The following is a 20629-nucleotide window of genomic DNA, read 5'->3' as shown; positions in this document are numbered from 1 at the left end:
GAATTTCACAGTGAGAGACATTATTTTGGATGAATAATTGAAAATGAACTTCCATTTCACCTTGATTTAAATCAATCCATGCTGCAGCACTTTGCTTTTTTGCTTCTTTTTTGGCAGTGCTTGCATACTTTTGAGATAAAATGTTTTCTTTGTTAAACCTTGATAAGCAGTTGATCGATGAAGTGATCCTAATCTTAAACAACAGCCATCTGCATTTGGCAGTGTGCCACAGGGCATAACATAACTGAAGATACCAGTAGCAATATTTTCACTAATTGTGGCCTGACATCCATTATGCTAATGCAAATTTATTAGTAGTATCATTAGAATACACACATGAGTTTGCATTGTATTTTCATTGTGGCCCCAGGACTTGAATAAACCGGCCAGCCATTAATAATGATCTAGGAAGAGCCTGTGGAATCAGGCCAGTGGTCTATATCAGTGTTTCTCAACCTTTTTTGGGCCAAGGCACACTTGTTCCATGAAAAAAATCACGCGGCACACCACCATTAAAAGACGGGGCAAATCCTGGGGGTTGGGAATGGGTGGGGGACTGAGGAATAGGGAGGGTGGGAAGACAGGGGGGAAAGGAAGTAGGTCGACCCACTGGCACACACACACACACCCCAAAAAATGAGACTGAGAGAGGTCATTCCCACAACATTTACCTGCTTTGCCAGCCCTGGATGAGGTTGGTGTACTTGCTGAGAGAGCCCTCGAGCACCGCCTCCGTCGTCCTGCCTGCCGCCAGCCCCCCCCGCTCCCTCCTGGGCTGGCCGCGGCTGAGCTGGGGCTGCTGCTGCTGCCGCCACCGCCCTCCCCGCTGGTGTAGCCGCCACCGCCGCTGGTGTAACCGCCACCGCCGCTGCTCCTTGGCGGCCCGAGAGCCCTCCCCGGCTGGCGGAGGAGGACGGCGAGGAGCCCGCCGAGGTGGGGCGGCTGCTGCTGCGGCTGTTGCTGTTACTGCCGCCGCTGGACGGGGCTGCTGCTGCTGCTCCGGAGTCCCCGCCGCCCTGCGCCGCTGCCGCCGCTGCCTTCTCCATGGAGCGCGCGGGGAGAGCGCGAGGAGGCGGCCTCGGCTGCTGACGGCGGGCTGGGAAATACCTGATTCATACGCAAGGAGGGAGAGAGGAAGGGCCGGAGAGAGAGACCCGAGGGGCAGCCTCCGCCACCGTCTCCTCCACCTCCTTCTCCCGGGATTGCGGAAAGCAGTGGCGTCGGCGCTTTGTGTCCGGCGGCGGAGAGATCCGCCCCGTCCCTCGATGTTCCCGCTTCCAAGCCCGGCCCCTCAGCCCAGGCGCGCGGCCATGAAGCGCTGCCTCGCTCAGGGAGCGAGCGCAAGGAGATGACTGAGAAACACCCTTCGCGCCCCTGCGAACCTCCAGACTGACCCGGCCGGCTTCCTTTCCGGCGGGTCAGCGCTGCCTATTGGCGGCTGCAAATCGCCCTTCTCGTCGCCTCACGTCGCGGCACACCAGCCAGCGTCTCGCAGCACAGTAGTGTGCCACGGAACAGCGGTTGAGAAACGCTGGTCTATATAGTCCAACATCCTGTTCTCACAGTGACCAACCAGATGGCTGCGGGAAACCAGGATTCAGGCACAAGAGCACACTCCCCACCTATGGTTTCCAGCAACTGGTGTTCAGAAGAAGCATTGCTGACTCTGAACGTGCAGGCAGAGCTTAGCTAGCATGGCTAGTAGCCATTAATGGTATTATTCTTTGACTGTTACATCCCGTGTAGCCAAGCTGTCTTCTTCTTCAGGTGTGTACATATTCCATTACGTAGTCTCTTTCTGAAAGGTCACAAATGAAATACAGTAGGTGATGAGGTGACTTGCCCTCCGAAGCCAGATTGTTTCTTAATTTCTTACCTTCATTGCTTTCCCTCATAAGATGCTTGAGACAGACTTAGCAGTGTTCTGTCATAGTTTTCTTGTCTTTGTTTTGAAATAACTTTCTGCACTTCTGTATTATGTAGACGTGGAAGCAACAAGAAAATGGGTAAAGATGACTGGAATGGTCAGGCATTAGTCTAACATACATTCTTTGTCTCAGTTCCCCCATGCATCTTGTACATGGGAAGCAAGAACTGACATCAGGAATTACCCCCAGCTGTTACAAAATTCTGGCATTGCCAAGCAATTTGCAGCTATTTCCCCTCCCATCTGTCTGTCGCCTTCCCTTGCCATTCTTCGCCTTGCCCAATAATATTTTATTATATTCTGCTAAAGCAGTGCTTTGGTCCAATCTCCTTAGCATACAGCAACGTTTCAGAACGTTCCTCAAGTCATCTCAGGGTGCCAGGGCGCACTGGTTGAAAACCAGTGATATTTTTTTTCATGTTGTACTTGTAAGCCTCCTTGAGCATGCTTTGAACATGGTTTTATTCCATTTCATTTTGTTCATAAGTAATATTTTCTCAAGCCTCTGCCATTCAAATCTGCACAGCTTCTGGGGGCATGATGAAACCAGCAGCTGTGCCATGAGGTTACATTCCTGTCAGGCAGGCACTAAATCAAGTTACAGCACCCAAACGGTCTCAACTTGAGCTCAGTTAAGCCACTAAACCCATACCCAGCTAGCAGGAAGTTCTGAGCAAAGGGTGTTGGGGGCCAGAAAAGGTGGCAGAGCCAGGAGAACCACTGCCTTGAGAATAGGGCCAGATCAAGGGGAGAACATACATATAATTAGTCATACCTCTGTATGCTAGGCTCAGTAAAAGTAAGGAGAGCACTATCACTGTTCCTGTTTTGCAGCTTGCTGAGCCTGTCACTCATGATTAACCCTGGAGTCCTCCTAGTACCTTTTCTTGAGAGCCAGTAGGAGACCAGGGTTGAAATCCCATCCTGCCTGACTGTGATGCTCACCGGGTGCAACCTGGGGGGGGGGGTTGCCGTCTTCTGTCAGCCTAACCTAAAACACAGGTTGGCTGGCCATCTGCCAGGGATTCTTTAGCTGCGATTCCTGCATTTCAGGGGGTTGGACTTGATGACCCTTGGTGTACCTTACAATTATATGGTTCTATGAAGCTCTAAAGAGTTTGATAAAACAGATGGGAAGCACAGTTAGCATGAACTCCTTGACGATCTTATTCTGTTAAGGGTTGTAGGACGGATTGTTTGTTTTTGCGGTCTGAGCTGTGGCCACATGTGCCGGCAGATGTACTTTCTGTACCCACAATAGTGCAGATGCCACACTGGTTTTCTGTTAAGCTACCTTGTCTAAAGCAGTGACAAGCCTTGAATAGTGACATGAATAGTCAGTGTTGGTTCATGCAGAGCACATGCTCTTCCAGTCTATCCCGGCTTGACCCTGGTGCAAGAAACACTGTTGTACCTCAGTTTTGTTCACATTAAGTCAGTTGTCATGATTAGGTATATACATTCTTGATTACCATTTTAAATCTATCCACTTTTATTTACCGATACCAGGCCTAGATCTGTGTCATAGAGCCACCAAATTCCTGATGTTAGTGCCCTGTGTTAATGCTGTAAGCTTTCTGAGTGGCAAGCATGTTAGCCCTGCTAAAATGTATGTCTTTGTATTAAATTTTCAGCTCTCTTCCTTCTGGGTCATTTCCCAGCAATTACAGTTTTAGGCTCCTATCCTTTTCCTTCATTTTTCTTCTGGAGCAGCTATTACATGCCTCTTAGGTGATTACAGTTGTGGATTTCAGATTTAGTTTTAAAAGCGAGGAAATACCAAGATGTGCCAGCCTTGTTGAAGCTGACTTTGTAGGGATTGTACTTGTTCCAAGAAATGTTCAAAGTAGATTATGGCCCTACCCATAAATGCTGAGTGTCTCCGCTGCTGCTGCTGCTGCTGCTGCTGTTTTTCTAAGCTGGTTTGATCAGTTTTACCCAGTAGCACAGGTATTTGCAGTTAGACATCTAACTCCCACTGAACTCCTGTTGGGATGTTGGAAATATGTTGGTAACTTGTTTGTTTTCAAACAAAATCTCTGGTCAAGTTTGGAGCTCTTACCTTGTGTAGAGTTTTCAAAATGCCAATCACATACACATGTGCACAAATTGGGCATTGTTGGTGTGTGTGTGTGTGTGCATGCACATGCACATGCACATATCAGAGCTTAGAATTGCCAGGAGCTGATTTAATAAAACTCTGTACTTTTCTCAGCCTCCGATTGTAAGAAAGTGTATGTTTTACCCAGGCTCCACTAAACTACATTCCTATCTTCTGACTGATGTCCGTTTTCTTGGCAAGTTTTTAATCTGTTAGTTTCTCCGTGTGTCACCCAGTTGGAGACGCTTTTACAGCCATGAAACTTCAAATTCATATCTTACATCTGCTATTCATTTACTGTTTCTTAGCCTAAAATTACGTTGGGTAGTTTTGTGCTGGAGAATGGACAGGCAGTTAAGCCCAAAGTCCATAGGAAATCTTAAATTACTGTTTGCAGTTGAAATTGATGAGATTATTGGGATGATGCAGAACACTTTGCTGTACTGTTGCACCCAAAATGCTAGTACAATTTTTGATTTTTCTAGAAATAAAATACTACCATAAGTGTTGCTGGTATAACCTTTGATTGTATAGATTCATTATGTTCAGCATTCAGATTATATGTGGATGAGTGGGTTAAGAATGTGCTGAAATGTGGATATGAACAGTGACGTTTCCTCCTCCTTTTGTGTTTTGATTTTAAATTGTTTCCTTGTCTGTTCTGTGTTTTGCTTTTTGTGGGGAAGTACACTTGTTGCAAGGCAAGTTCCAAATTCATTATTGAAAAATAATAATTTACACTTCGGATCCTGATTCAGGTTTACCTGAGTGATTTCCAAACTACTGTATTGTGATTTCAAGGAATTTTAGCACTCTTAGAGCAGAGTAACTATTGTTTCTTTCTTTCCCCAAAGCAGAAGCTGGCAGGCTGACAAACAGGCAGCTCACAGGACGGACTTTCTGGCTACTGACCATTTAGCTGGTAAGTTTACAGATCTATGTGGTTAAGTTTGTATATCAAGACTTCTGGCCCGTGGTCCTATTGAACGCTAGGAGTTGTATTCAGCATAGCGCTAAAAAAATTCAACCCGTGGAAGGAATTCTCTTTGCTCAATGGAACGTACTCCACCCCCCCCCATGCAATCTGGTTTCTCTTCAGATAGTACATATAAATCTTTTGCCTTTTACCCATGCAATCTGTTCTGGCAGTCTCCCCCTACCCTTGTGAGCAGTTTTGGGGGTGTGAGAGGGGGGAAATCCTGTTGCACTAGCAAAGCTCTTGAGTTCACTACCACCCTTGTTTTTAGTAGTGCCCATTAATTATTCATAGATTTCACATGACTTACTCCTGCAATTACCTGTAACAAAGAGTGGTTCTTCAAGGTGTGTGCACGCGCATGCATGCTTGCACTTAAAGCTGGTATTCTAAAATAAACTATAGCCCACACAGTTGAATATGGTCCATGCCCAATGCGGAATGAACCTCTGCTGCTGCTGCTGCTGCTTTTAAGAATTTTTGTTTCTAGTGTTCCAGTAAGAAGGAAAGGGAAAAATTATTCAGGGGAGAAATTCTGTGTAAATGCTTAAAATACCTAGATTTGCTCAGAAACAAGATAATTAAGGGGAACAGAAAAAGAGGTTTACAATTGTGTAGATAAAGTGAAAAGGGATTATGGTCCCTTTCTCACAAATTGTTTCCTAATTCTTATAATTAAGAGGCAGCAGGGTTAAAAAGTCAGTACCTTTAACATGGCACACAATTAACTTGTTCTCTGGGACATTTGAAGGCTAACTTTGTATCACTGCGTTCAGAATAGTGCTAGAGCAGGGGTCAGCAAACTTTTTCAGCAGGGGGCCGGTCCACTGTCCCTCAGACCTTGTGGGGGGCCGGACTATATTTTGAAAAAAAATATGAACGAATTTCTATGCCCCACAAATAACCCAGAGATGCATTTTAAATAAAAGGACACATTCTACTTATGTAAAAACACCAGGCAGGCCACACAAATAACCCAGAGATGCATTTTAAATAAAATGACACATTCTACTCATGTAAAAACATGCTGATTCCCAGACCGTCCGCGGGCCGGATTTAGAAGGTGTTTGGGCCGCATCCGGCCCCCGGGCCTTAGTTTGGGTACCCCTGTGCTAGAGAGTTTTGTACATGCCCAATTAACCAAGATGGTTGGGGTTATATGTCCCCACCTCCAGGTATTCTTTACTTTCTGACAATCGCAAAGTGATTATTGGCTAGATTGCTCTTTCAAAGAAATCAGGCTGCTCTATTTATTCTAACATATCTAGAATTGGCTGTTGCTGTCAGACTGGTAAAGGAACTAAACCCTGCGTGTGAAGTAATGTTGATGCTCCTAAATACCTGACTCAGGTTCTGGTCATATTGAAAGTTCTGTGTGTTAGGGGGGAGCATATAAGGCCAATGTTCGCTTCTCTGCCCTACAATGTGTAAAAATACATGCTGAGGTTGCATGTGAAGAGGACTAGAGTTGCATCTATAATAGCCCACTATTTGTGGCAGATATTGCAAAGGCAGACAGATTTAGTCAACAATTTCCCAAGATAACATATTTTCATTTTATGTTTTGTAATGTTCAAAATTCAACCAACAGCTCCTCATATTAGTGCAGCTTACTGTCACAGACATTTAAAGCTGCCCAAGGAGGCGGTGGGCATGTTGCTGTTGCTTCTAGAGGGGGAATAAGTGCTTTTGCAGCCACCTTTCCCAGCCTCAAAGGAATAACTGAAGTAATACCATGCAGCAGCGAAAGCAATGGATCAGTATTTTTCCAGGCTGGCTGGGAAGAAAGGCACTGCTTGCAGCCCTAGGAGAAATAGTTTTTTTGGCTAGGAAGAGGTACTCAACTAGGGACAGTTTCAGCTTGTGCCAGGCAAGTGGCCAGTCACGCCACATCTACTTTCCCTCCCTATTTAAACGCATCCTGCTAGTAATTATGACGGTGTTTTCCCTTTTGCGCTACCAGTGGCATACCCGGATTGTGCGTGGGTGGGAAATCGACCATGAGCTCCGTGGCAGTTTTGACCCAGGAGAGCTTTGCTGAACATCGCAGCGGCCTTGCTCAGCAGCAAGTGAAAGGTAAGACTGCAAGGCAAGGCTACTGGAAAATCTCTTTTTTGAAAACTTCTGCACAAAAGTGGCATATTCAGCTTCTACTCCCATTGTTCTAGGCACATTTTGCGACCGGGAATTTCATTAGCGCGCACATTTCCTGAGCTCTGGGCACAGTCTGGGCAGGGGAAGGATTAGATCATGTGAAAAATGAACACAATATTTTAGCTACAGTTCAGCTTTGTATTCTTGTTATAAGAAAATCATGCCTAGACATTCCGTTGTTGTGCCCGGAACCTAGGTTTAAGGTGCCATTTAGTTCCTAGCTTTCATATCTTAGTTTCTAACACTGTTTGCTGGGGAGCCACCAGCTTGAGGGCTGGATGTGGCCCCCTGAGGCCTCCCTACCCAGCCCGCATCATCTGCTGCTTTTCCTACTTCTCCTCTCTCCTTGAAGGCTTTTTTCAAGCCTAATTGTGGCACAGAAGGGGGTGGGGGTTACAGCTGGGGAGGGAAGAGTTAACATACCTCCATAAATGCCCCTTGCACCATATTTAGGCTAGGGGGGAGCCTTCTAGGAAGGCCTTTTCTAGTCTAATTGTAGCTGGAGAACCTTCCCAGAGGGTTCAGCTGGGGAGTGAAAGCATTTAAGCCTTTTACAAGCGCTGTGTGTGTGTGTATAGATATTGTGTGTGTGGCCTCGCCCACTTATTCCTTGGCCATTCTCCTTTTGGTGATGGAGGGTTGGCCAAGCCACTGTAGGGTTGGCCAAGTAGAATGCAGTTCTCAGGCTGAAGAAGGTTCCCCACCTCTGTTGTGGGAGGGAGTGCAAGCCAGCCTTCCTGGGGTCTTTGTTGCTTGAATGAGACAGTAAGTTTGATACTCGTGTGGCAAAGGGCTAACAACAAAATACAAGGGTAAGAGAGGTTCAAAATACGAGTTGTCTGATCTGCAGGTTCTCTCTCCTAGTTCTTTTCATTCTGTCAAGCTGTTCCTTAATGTGCAGCCTCTCTCCATGTGGTGTATTTACATACACTTCATCACATGGGTTAATGCTAGGTTAATCAGGAGAAGGGGGTGAGCTAAACGATCTTTTGGACTTTCTTAATCCTATTTTTCTATATTGGAAGCCTTATCACAACCACAAAAACGATTAAATATTTGTTCTCCTCTGTCCTTCATAGTGCTGTGTTGAGCAAGTTACAATATATGGGCAGCAGCCAACACTGCTTGACTTTACCGTGTTTAATCATTCTTCCATACAATCCTGTTAGCTGCTCTTATCAAGTATCTTACTATTTTGTCACAAGGTAGTGTAAGTAATAGGTGTAAATTGAATAATGAATGGGGTTTAATAAGCGTGATCAGATACCAGGTCAGTTTAGTTTGTCAAGGGACTCCCAAAATGAATTTTATAGATGGCTAAGTCATGCAGCATCAATGGGTCAGCCTGCAAGCAAAACATGTCCTACCTTCCAAGTAAAACATTAACAAAAGAAGCAGAGGAAGGTCAGCTAGCTCCTGGTCCTCCCTTTCTCAATAAGAAAATAATTTGCCAAATCAGCAACTTGTTAACTCTCAGGCGGGGTCATTCTGACACTAGAGGTGACTGAACTGATCATCCACTTGTTCTTCATGCCAAACCTGAATCCCATAATTCCATTGGCTGCAATAAGAAAAAGGGTGGTGAGGGTCCAGGGCATGTGTGTTAAATGTCAAGATTAACTCTGATTTCCACAAAAGATAAAGGTTTCCTAATCACTTGATAGACAGAAACAACCACTGGTGGTTTGCCAAATAGAAAGTTGCTTAATTTTGTTTGGTTTCAGTAATTTCTTTTAAAAGTTATTGCCTTTATTTTCTGCTGCTGAACTCAAGCATGTTTGGAAATCAGCAGGGTGAGCGCTATTTGTGTATGAAATCCTTCATTGTTTCTTTGCTTGCTCAACTCTAGTTGCAGCTTTAAATGCTGAAGAAGAAAATGACCCTCCAACTTACAAGGATGCCTTCCCTCCTCTCCCTGAGAAAGCAGCATGTTTGGAACCAGCCCAGGAACCTGCTGGTGCTTGGAGCAAAATCCGACCAATCAAGGCTTCTGTCATCACTCAGGTCAGTACAAAAGAAGATTTCCCCACTCTTTTACCCAACACTTAGTTTTCTACTGTAAGCTTTGAAGACAAATGCTTTTCAGTAACCCTCTAGCAAGCTAGTTTAAAGTTTAAAGACTACTGTATTTGAAGCAGGATGGCATTAACCAATCCGTTTTTGGATAATTCTGTTGATGTAGTCTGAGACATTCCCAGATATTGACCTTACTCAGTTAGTGACATCAGAGCCCTGAATGCTACATTAATCCTGTGCTAAATTAAATGGGTTGTCAGCGTAGCTGACCTCCAAAAGTAGCCTCCACTCTAAAAGTTAAGTATAGTGGTACCTCGACTTACGAGTGCCTCAACCTCCGAAGGTTTCAACTTCCGAAGTCCACTAACCCGGAAGTATTTTCGCTGTGTGCGTGCTCTGTGCATGCGCAAAATGGACGCTTCGACTTCCGAAGAGCGCCGTGGAACGGATCGCCTTCGTAAGTCGAGGTACCACTGTATCTTTTTGTGTTGAAATCTAAGGGCTCGCTTAATCACATCATGGAGGGTTGTGCCCAGTATGTATTTATCAGTTGAGTGCTTAAGTGTCTTGTTACAGCAGAAGTATCTGCTCATCTGCAAAAGGGAAGTAAATTTATCATTGTTTAAGTTGAACAAAACTTCCTTTTGCCTGAGCAGGTGTTCCATGTGCCGCTGGAAGAGAGGAAATACAAGGACATGAACCAGTTTGGGGAAGGGGAGCAGGCCAAAATCTGCTTGGACATCATGCAGAAGACGGGAGCTCACCTGGAGCTGTCTCTCGCAAAGGATCAGGGACTCTCGATCATGGTCTCTGGCAAGCTAGAAGCGGTGATGAAGGCTCGAAAGAAGATCGTAGCTCAGCTTCAGACACAGGTGAGTGACTTGGTTCTCTCCTCTTCCCACTGTGTGACCTTCCTCAAGGTGTGGGTGCTCATAAAACCAAGCATAGATTTTAGTAGGCCAGCTCACCTTTGCACTGCATCTTAAGTGCATGGAAGGTCACTGGAGTGATGCCATGTGTTTTCAACTGAGCTTCAAAAGCTAATTACAGTTTAATTAACCATGGCCTCCCCACATACTTTTCTAGCAGCCAGTCTTAGGCAAGTAATCTCTCCAGAAGCCAGAACCTGGTGATGTTTATAGATGATGCATTTGTGGGTGACTGTTTTTGGGTGTTAATGAGGTACAATGGGATCGATTTTTATGGTGAACAGTAGTACTGTGTACTCCCCCCAAAAAATTCTTCCAAAAGCTCAGTGCTCCCTGAGGAGGGGGGGAAATACATTGAAATTGGGATCTCTTCCCCTCTGCTTTCTGCGGCAAAGCACTTGGCAACATTAGAGGAGAGATGCTACAGCTATCTTAAGAGAGCAAGGCATGAGTGATGGGCAGAGCAGCATCCAATCCTCTTACTCCCTTGGCAAGAGAGAGAAAGTGGACTGAGTCCCCTACGTCATTTTGTGGTGGGTGTTGCATCCCTTAAGGTGGCTAATGCCCATTGACCCTAAGCTGTTGGCTAATTAAATACTAAGGAAGAGGTTTGGACTAGATGGCTCAAAGAATTCTGTGAGGCAGTTTAGAATGGATTGTGTTTAGAAAAAAGTGGGATGTCGGTAAATATGTAGATGGGGTGATCATGAAGACACCTGTCAAAAGGTTTTGGTAGGTGTGTGGAAGTCCCTCTTCAAAGGTAGCTGAGTAAACATAGCAGTTATAGGATAAGACGATGGATTGTCTTGTGAATTGGTAGCTGGCTAAAATGGGTAGGGAGCTAGAACTGGGTGGCTGGGCCCAGAGCCTTATCTCCATACACACTGTGGGCCAAGTTTTGACAGGTTGGCATGGCCACATTAAGTGACCCATTTTTTGTTTGCCTGGTCTGAAATCCTGCTATGAAAATAATGGGCCTCTGTCTCCATTGCCAGGAAAGATAAAGTGGCTGCATGGGCAAGTACATATATTCTCAACTCTTCTGTAGCCTGTTTGCCAACCACCAGAATTTAGCTTGCAGTTGAGAACTTCTGTGTTTGGATAAATGAGAACCTTGAACTAACTCTCTGTATTTGTGACAGCATGACTAAGTTTTCAAGTGGGACTTGGTCAGGGCTTTAGAGCATCCTGATTTATCCCATAAACCCATCTGGCAATGGAAAACTCTTACTTGGGCATTATGCCCTCCACCAAGGGAAATATTAATATCCCGTTCTATCTAAAATTTAATACGGTAGGTTCAGAAAGGACATAGAAAATAGCTTGAGGGGTGTATGCTCAACATAATTATGCTTAATTTGAGTTATAACATTAGAGATCATACAATCAGGCTAGTCTGAGTGGTTGAGCTAGTTCTGAAGTGTTTCCAATTCACACTGCAGCTGGGAGTCTTTTGTTCCAATGAAGACTGAGAAATTTAAATGAAGATGGGAGTTTGCATGGCTGAATGCTTCCTTCCACCGTCACTCGCCTACCCACATAACTTTACTGAATGAAATGCTATGTTAGGGAGGGAGAAGGCTAGGTTGAGTCTTAATAAAGCTGAGTGGACAGAATGTGTGCCTGGGAGAACTTGGCAGGGACTTTTATTTTTCTTAATTTGGGGAAGCAGTCCAACATATATATTTAAAAAAACAAATGTAGATACTGTACCTCTTAAGTGGTTTACCAGAAATATTTGAATGATCAATAATTAATAAGTAAAAGATTATAATTTTTCAACATGTGTCTGGATAGGCTTGGCTAAACAAAAAATGATTTAAGCAGGCACTGAAAAGAGCTCAGCAAACGTGCCTGCCTGATGCCAGTAGACAGAGAAAGCTTTTCTACCTGAAACCTCAAGTAGTACAGTTCATGCAAATCTCTTTATTACTTGATTCTGCTGGATAATTCCTCCTATCTCTGATAGTTGTATACAGTGGTGAACTTGGACATGCACAGTCCCCCACCACCGCCACCTCCTCCTGCATACGGTGGGAGAAATTGCACTGCTGAAATTCTGTCCTCCACTATGGCATTCAGGGCAAAACACAGCTCTGTTGGATTGGTCAACCCAACCTTTAGGGCTGGAATAGAGAAGTGTGTGTGTGTGTGTGTGTGTGTGTGTGTGTGTGTGTGTGTGTACACAGCCATTTTCTCTTGGGGATAAGTTGTCGGGTGCTAGTGGTGGGCAGACACACTCCCTCATACAGCAGTTTGCCAGGAGAGAAGTAGATAGCTCTTGTCAGAAGCCTCTATTGATCAGTTGCCGAGGGTTTATTCCTCCTCCTCCCATTGCACCATCCATTTCAACTTCCTTCTCCTCCTCTCCCCTCACTTCTGCATGAAATTAGGCTGAGGGCTACAGGTTCTCTCATCCCCGCCTTAAGGTGATAGAGACACATCCGTGTCATGGAACTGGCCTGCAGCTTCATCCCGCATCTTGATGTCTGTTGTAGGCTTCAGCAACGGTGCCCATTCCCAAGGAGCATCATCGCTTTGTCATTGGCAAAAATGGAGAGAAGTTGCAGGACCTTGAGCTCAAAACTGCCACTAAGATCCAGATCCCCCGCCCGGATGACCCCAGCAACCAGATCAAGATCACCGGCACCAAGGAAGGGATTGAGAAGGCACGGCATGAGATCCTGCTGATCTCTGCTGAGCAGGTAAGCAGCATTTCCACCGTTACTGCTTCTGAGAAACATTGCTGTCGTTATGCGTTTTCTGAGGAGAGTAGTTAAGACAAGCTGACTTAGTCTTGGCCTCTGCAGCAGAGCATTTACAATAACCAAGAACAGCACCTCCCAAATTGGGTAGTTTTATAAGCAACTATATTGAGCAAACAAGACATTACAGGTACTGCTGTTCTGCTCTTCCAGGCAGTTAAAATCTATGGCCCTAAACATGCACATCTAAAAAAATAAGCTCCATTAACATCATTTGGACTTCTGGGTAAGCAGAAGCACCAATATGTTTTGTGTACGAAGCTATGTAGGATTGGGCAGAGCAATCCAAATGCCTTTTTCACCAGCACAGTGATCAGGTCTGGATTGGGGCAGATGCTGTCTGGTGATGCCTGTGAGACCAAACAGGGATCCTTATGTGGCTCAGTCCCACACCCTCCCTGCCCTTGGAGGACCTAGTTCTGAGGCTTTCAACTGATGGGGATGCTATCTGCGAAGGGGCATACAAGCACTGATGGTAGGCCAGATCAGCTGTGAGACCTGAGCAAGACTGCCTGAGCATCTTGCCTCCAACCCCATGGCTAGAGTGAGCAGCCAGGCAACAGGTGCAATGGTGGCTCCCCAAAGCCTTAAGGGCGGATGGGATTGAGGTTGCAGCCCAAGTCTGCATATACTGTTCTCTACTACCTGCCATGTATATAGAATGTGCAGGTCCAATCATGCTGAGAAGTGACTTGCGTCCAAATAGTTGTGGGTTAAACTCTAGGTGGCACCACCTTTTGATGACAACTCCAGGAAACGCACATATAACACACCCATGTTTCCCACAACAGTCATCAATATGTAGAGTGGCCCTAAGGCATGAGGCTGGTTAGACGATTGGAGGGTTTCTGGGAAACAGGTTACTCTTGAGTTGGGTTCTCTGGAATAGGGAGATCATCCTTTACCTCCTAGGTTTTTCTTATTTCAGTTGCCTTTCCAGATGCCTTGCACCTGCACTTTCAACCACTGCATATGCAGTGCTGTCCACAGACTGTCCGAAACCGAACCAAGTCCCTTATTCCATTCCCCATATATTTGGGGATTATGTGGACTGTTAAGAATAAACACTGGTGCAGCAATCTCGGTGAACTGTATCATATAATAGTCTTCCCCCACCCCACTCTTTTTTTTGTTCTTCTGAACTCTTGTTTTGAATTCCCTCTGCCTTCAGTGTCCTTCCTTTACTCCACACTCCACAGCACTTCTAATAACCTTGTTGATCCAGGCTCTGTTTTTAACAAGCCACATGTCTGCAGCCCAGTCAGGTTATCCAAGGTACCACTTTTGGGGAAGGGAGGAATGTTTCAGGAAAAGCGGGAGGCATGTGAACAACAGTCTCAAGAGCTTCACACTAAGGAGTATAGGAATTTCAGTGAAATTTCTGTAGGCTTGACATACTTTGGTAACATCTGCTTGGAACACTTGCAATATTAGGCTTTGCTGTGTAGGAAAAAAAATAGAACATGCACATATTGCTTTATTTCCCAGGATAAGCGTGCAGTTGAAAGGTTTGAGGTGGAGAAGGTATATCATCCTTTCATTGCTGGCCCTTTCAACAAGCTGGTCGGTGAGATCATGCAGGAGACAGGGACACGCATAAACATCCCACCTCCCAGTGTCAACAGAACGGAGATAGTCTTCATTGGAGAAAAGGAGCAGCTGGCCCAAGCAGTTGCTTTGGTTAAAAAGATCTACGAGGAGAAGGTAAGATACTTCATGGTCTCTGAGCAGTGCCACATTGCACAGACCAGCCCTGAGCTGTTTTCCCCCTCTGATTTGTGGGGTGCTCTTTCCTGTCTAGTTTTCCCTTCACCTCCACAAATGTGAATTGGGACAGACGTATAGTGTTCTCATTCTCCCAGCATCTTTGCAGCTTGCGACAGGTGCTCGCCAGGAGAGCACACTACCTACAGAATCATGAGACTTGCTCATTGGAACTTATGCACAAACACAGATCCACTGATGGCTTGATTAGCTAATCAAGATTATGTACTTGTATCTAAAGTCATAGCTGAACCAAAACCACAGGAAGGCTTTATGGCGGACTGAACAGATGTGGTCTTTCTGCCTGTGTCTTCCCTATGTAAAAAGAGAGAGAAGATGGGTTGTGGTCTTAGCATATTTCATGGTTGGTTGGTTGGTTGATTGGTTGGTAAATCCAGCCCTTCTTTTTAGAGTACACACAGACAAGTTTCTGCCCCATTTCTAATCCTAGAGATTTCCTGGTGACTTCCCCAATGCACCCCCTTTCTTTTTCCCTAGCCCTTATTACTGATGCCCTAGTTCCTTTCTCCCTACAGAAGAAGAAGACTACCACCATTGCTGTGGAGGTGAAGAAGTCCCAGCATAAGTACGTCATCGGTCCCAAAGGGAACTCCCTGCAGGAGATCTTGGAGAAAACTGGAGTCTCGGTCGAGATACCACCCACAGACAGCAGCTCAGAGACTGTGATACTGCGTGGTGAACCTGAAAAGCTTGGGCAGGCACTGACTGAAGTCTATGCCAAGGTAACCAGGTTGCCACACAGCTAGGCCTTTCTGGCAGTCAGTACGTTCGTTAGGATTGCTAAATTGCTGGAATGCAGCATGGCTCAGAATGCATGCATATAGTGTGTTCAGTTACTATCAATAATGGGGACAACATTTTTTGCTGCATGAAATGGGAGGGCAGTTATTTAGTGCTGGGAACAACTGAGGAAAGCTCCTATTCCTCGGGTTAATTTGCTGGGGAGTGCAGGGGTGGGCAGGCTTTGAATTCAGGCGCAGTGTGGGCCTTATGGCATTCGGGTGAGGGCCAAGGTCGGGCCTTGGGCAATCGTTATGTGATCATAAACTTTCACAAATGCTGCATAAAAATGCTAATAGATAGCTGTTATAATACATTAATATTATTAAGCTGTTGTTTTTTGCTGAACGCTGCAACTTCTTGTCTGGTACCTGACAAGATCGTCCAGCTAAGGATACTGGATTGCGATGCGAACTAGAGTGATACAGCTTCTGAGTGGTTTGAGTTAATGCATATTGCTAATTGAATTTTAAATTTATTCATAACAACACTGTCCTTTTTTAGGCCAACAGTTTCACAGTCTCCTCTGTCTCTGCCCCCTCTTGGCTTCACCGTTTCATCATTGGCAAGAAAGGGCAAAACCTGGCCAAAATCACCCAGCAAATGCCAAAGGTATGAGCACCTCAAAAGTGAATTCTCGCATAATTGCCGTTGGAATTGAGGAATTGCAATGAGTGCAATGTCTCAAAAGGTGTACATGCACATATATCTCATAGCTGTGAGGCAGACTTGTAGTCTGAGGGACAAAGTCTACAAAGAGTCTCATCTTCATCCCCCTAAAAGGAATAGAGAAATTGAAACCTTGAAAGCCCTTGTGGCTTTTTACCACACTTCTGGGGAGTTCTGAAACATGAGGCCAGAGATTCCAAGTAACTTCTACTATTGTGAAATCGGGCGAAATTAGGTTGGCAGCAAGACAGAAAATGAGAAAGCAGATTCCACTTGTCACCATCTCCCATTTTAGATAGGATTAGCTTTTCAAAGACACTTGAATTTGTGGTGGTTGTGTTTTTGTGTTTATTTTATCTTAACAGTAAAAAAGAAACCAATTTCACCACAAATAGGGCCAAACAGCAGCTAAACACAGTTGGTGAAAAAAATTAGTGCTGCCCAAAGTTTGCATATAATTTTCAACTAATGCCTAAGTTGTTTTCTGTAAATAACCTATTAATTTAATATTTGATGGGAAAATACAGTGTTCTGAACATTCTGAACATTCACTAAAGAGCATCTTTGAAAATTATACAGAATAAGAATATAAAAAACCCCAAAAGTTATAAAATACAGAGAAACTGAAGTGTACTGATGAGGGCCATTCCATACAGTTTCTAAAACGATGAGTAGAGCAAGATACATTGAAATTAAATATTGATATACTGTACATAGTTGAAAAAGTGGAGCACAGTTTAGTCAAGTATATTTTACTGAATCAACCATATTATTTTAATATCTGCAGATTTAAGCTGCTTGAATCATCATTGACATATGAAATAAAGCCATACATCCCATATCACAAAAAATGTTTTGCTTTGTCCTCTTCCAACTCTTAATTTGTATGTAAGCTTTTCTTAAAAAAAGGCTATATCCCACACTTCTTTATACCACAATAAAAGATTGGCACCTACTAGGTCTTTCCAATGTCTGGCTATAATGGCTCTGACCAGCTATTAATGTGCGGTGCTATCTGCAAAAAGAGGGTAGCTCATGCCTAAGGTTTAGTCAAGTAGATGCTTGTTGAATGAGGCTGGGGAGGGAATTCCACCAATGGAGTGCCACCTCAAAGAAAGCTTTGTTCTACTAGGCAACTGTCTCTCACCCAATACTTCAGTTGGCTAGAACAAGGCTTCAGCACATGTTTTTAACCATGAAGTAGTTCCCTAGATCTTACCCGTCCTTCCCATCTTTAGAAAACACAAGTTCAAGGGGTTTCTTGCAAGCAAAAGCCACATTGCCACATTCATTCCCCTGCCATTACATGGATCCCTCTTCAGTAGTTTCATGCTGATGCTGAATTTTCTCCCTTACTGGAAGGTTCACATAGAATTCACTGAAGGAGAAGATAAAATCACTCTGGAGGGACCCACTGAAGATGTCAATATGGCTCAAGAACAAATCGAGAACATGGTCAAGGATCTGGTGAGTTAAGAAGCCACTGTTTCTGATATTGTGTGGCCATCTTATCAAAATGAAAGGTGCAGATGCAAGCCATCACTCAAAACTTTCAAGCCTCATATTATGTCCTCCTACTTAGATTAAATACACAACTTACATTCCATAGCAAAGCAAGTGCGCCGAGTTCAGTGGAGTTGACATCTGGTATGTGTGCTTAGGACTGCAATTCTGGAGACAAAAGGAGGCTGTTGATTTTTTTTCAATGGAATGGCCATAAAGGGAACAAAGAGCTGTGTTAGAAACATAATCTGTGTCAAGTGATGGTGAAACTGCTGAGTGTCCCCAAGCTGTGTGTTTTTTGCTCGGGCTTGAGCTACTTTCCTCAACTGAACATCTGGATCGAATAGTGGCTAGTTATCTATTGTGTCATGGCTGATGTTGCTGTCCTGTTTCTGTTCTTTGTTCCTCGTCTAGAGGAGTATGTGTTTGCTCCTGATTCTGGCTAACTATGGCGTGCTCTTTGCAGAATAACCGGATGGATTATACTGAAATCAATATTGACCATAAATTCCACAGACATCTCATTGGAAAGAGTGGAGCCAACAGTGAGTTAAATGCTTGTTCAGTGTCTCCCTGTGTGTGTAATATGCATTGCTGCTGTCCCTGTTAGAGATAGCCTACAATCTCATCTCTGTGGGTCTCTGGCTGTACTTCCGGGTCTCTAAGACTGAGGTGTTCTGGAGAACTAATAATGTGCTCTCTGCAAAAATGGGAGGTCCTTGAGAAACTTTCTTAATTTGTTTCTAGAATAGATACCGGTAACTGAAAATGTGGAATGGGGGGGAAATCTTGGGAAAATAACCTCTGTATGCACCATCCCACTCAATTCCTAATTATTCTATTGAACACAGTTTCCAATGGGAAGATATGCATCTCTTTCTTAAAACATCATGTTGACTAAGCATTGAAATCCCGCTTCCCCCTCTACTAGTTTGTCCTCTGTGAATAGGTCAGTGTCTCCTACAGCGCAAGTAATCCTTAAAGGAGAAAGCCTCTTGTTCTGAAACTCTGAAGCCTTGATTGCAGAGGACGAGTGTTCTTAGCAGAATCTTTTTGATTCGCAGTCAACAGGATTAAGGACCAGTACAAAGTGTCTGTGCGAATCCCTCCAGACAATGAGAAGAGCAACCTCATCAGAATTGAAGGAGACCCTCAGGGAGTTCAAGAGGCCAAGAGAGAGCTGCTGGAACTTGCATCACGTATGGTGAGCCAGGAGAGAAGTGTTAACTACTAGCGAGGCTTCCTGCCAAACTTTCCCACACACCAGGGAAGCAATTCTGTTTTATCTCTCTACCTGGGTGGTGCATCATTGTGGTGACGTTTGTGGGTTGTCAAACTTTGCAGCTTGACTGGTTGGTACATCTGCCTGTTGTGCAAGTGTGAATGAAAGACAACATGTGTTTCAAGCATGGAGACTTTTAATCATGGAGACTCCCGCCCCATTTTTCCTCCCCAGGAAAATGAACGCACAAAGGACCTGATCATTGACCAGAAATTCCATAGAACTATCATTGGGCAGAAGGGTGAACGGATTCGGGATACCCGGGATAAATTTCCAGAGGTAACAGAAGTCTTTGAAACACACACACGACAGATAGACAGATTAAAATGTATCTTTATATTGACTTGATTACAGGCATCTCCCCACTTGCACGTGATCAGCATGCATATGGCCGCTGACACTCACACCATTTTCAGTGCCCAAAGGGTGTGGGGCAAGGCAGTCTTGTGCACGTCCTGCTGATGCATGCGGTGACCAGGAATGGAACCCCCATGCAATTGGGGGTCTCATAGTGCTCTTAAATGGCGCCCCTGGTGGCTTCCTATTCACACTCTGCAGCAACTCTAGTGTCTGCCAAGGTCCTAGACCATTAATCTGGCCCCAATATTTCTTTATTTAAAATTTTAAAAGGCATCAGGTTGGCAGAATCATTGCCTATTTGGTATGTCCTGTGCGTGCAGCCTAAAAAAATATTATTGGGGTTGGAGCATTCTTTTTTACTTGCAGCTAATCAGCCACAGCTGATGTTTAGAATCCAAGGCAATCCCTCTGTTGTTGTTGCTACTGCTGCCTTGTAAATAAATAAGGGGTGGTATTCATCTAAGTTTTACTTGGAATAGACTCATTGAAATTAATGAACATTAATTTCCAATAATTTCAATGGATCTACTCTGAGTAAAACTTCATTATATCTTAACCTTAAATACTACCCGATCTGTTTGCTGTCCACTTGCATTTGGTTACAAAGATAAAACAATAGTTTAGAACGTTGCAATGTATTGTGTAAGGCTACCACAAAAGTGTTAGGCAAATAGAGAAAGCAAATTCTCCAAGTCATGTTTACTGATGCTAGATAATTTTTCAACTAACCCTTGTCAGATGCCAGGAGGTCCCATTTTGGGGATTGATGGAGAGTTGCTTACCTTTTTTCACCCCTTCATGGGGGCAACTTTAAGCTCTTCTCCTATCACTCATGTCCCCCATCTCCCACAGCCCTCTGTTCTCCCATTGCATTTCCGTATTCTCGTATTCCCTCTTTGTCCTATTTGGTATCAACTGCCTCTATTAAGCCCTTTCTGTTCTACCTTTTAAATTGTCTTTGGAGTTTCCCTCTGGGCTTTCCCCCCCCCCTCAAAATAGTTTCAGCTGTTCATAGGAGGCTCCCTCTTTCATGCTTTTCCGACACATCCCTCGCCTCATAAATGTAAAACAGGCTTTCATTGAAATCAAGACAACACTGTCTCTTTTGAATTGCATAGCAGGAAGGAGATATCAAAAACTTTACATTTGACCTTCTTCAGTAATGTTTTATTCCGGATTGCTTTAAGTGATGTTTTAATGTGGTGTGAACCGCTTTGAGATTTTTTCTTAAAAATATAAAGTGGTATAGAAATGAAATTAATAATATAATTTAGAAAACCAAAGTGAGGCTCTGTCTTTGGTTCAAAGCATACTAGGTCTTGCCTGAAGTGGTCCAAAGTAAAGCAGCCTCCTCTCCAAAGCAGATTCTGAAACAGACAGGT

At 44.3% G+C, this 20629-nt stretch overlaps 1 protein-coding gene across 4 annotated transcripts in view; it reads left to right on the top strand.

The window, feature by feature from the left end:
- The window catches only part of HDLBP (high density lipoprotein binding protein), a 55588-nt gene that overhangs the window by 19146 nt on the left and 15813 nt on the right, over positions 1-20629 (top strand). For 2 of the 4 annotated variants that reach the window (XM_035133376.2, XM_035133375.2), the window contains exons 2-13: positions 4886-4950; positions 6968-7080; positions 9008-9162; positions 9831-10046; positions 12602-12808; positions 14357-14572; positions 15169-15375; positions 15938-16045; positions 17465-17569; positions 18072-18150; positions 18670-18809; positions 19062-19166. In XM_035133376.2, coding sequence (XP_034989267.1) covers positions 7005-7080; positions 9008-9162; positions 9831-10046; positions 12602-12808; positions 14357-14572; positions 15169-15375; positions 15938-16045; positions 17465-17569; positions 18072-18150; positions 18670-18809; positions 19062-19166 — 1614 coding nt within the window. In that variant the 5' untranslated portion in view covers positions 4886-4950; positions 6968-7004. Of the gene's footprint in view, positions 1-4882; positions 4951-6967; positions 7081-9007; positions 9163-9830; positions 10047-12601; positions 12809-14356; positions 14573-15168; positions 15376-15937; positions 16046-17464; positions 17570-18071; positions 18151-18669; positions 18810-19061; positions 19167-20629 lie in introns of all 4 variants that reach the window. The other 2 variants (XM_035133377.2, XM_035133378.2) reach the window with 1 other exon arrangement.

This window comes from Zootoca vivipara, chromosome 5 (assembly GCF_963506605.1).
Source record: "Zootoca vivipara chromosome 5, rZooViv1.1, whole genome shotgun sequence".
In the NCBI taxonomy this organism is placed as follows: domain Eukaryota; kingdom Metazoa; phylum Chordata; class Lepidosauria; order Squamata; family Lacertidae; genus Zootoca; species Zootoca vivipara.
This window is presented reverse-complemented; position numbering and strand designations above follow the sequence as displayed.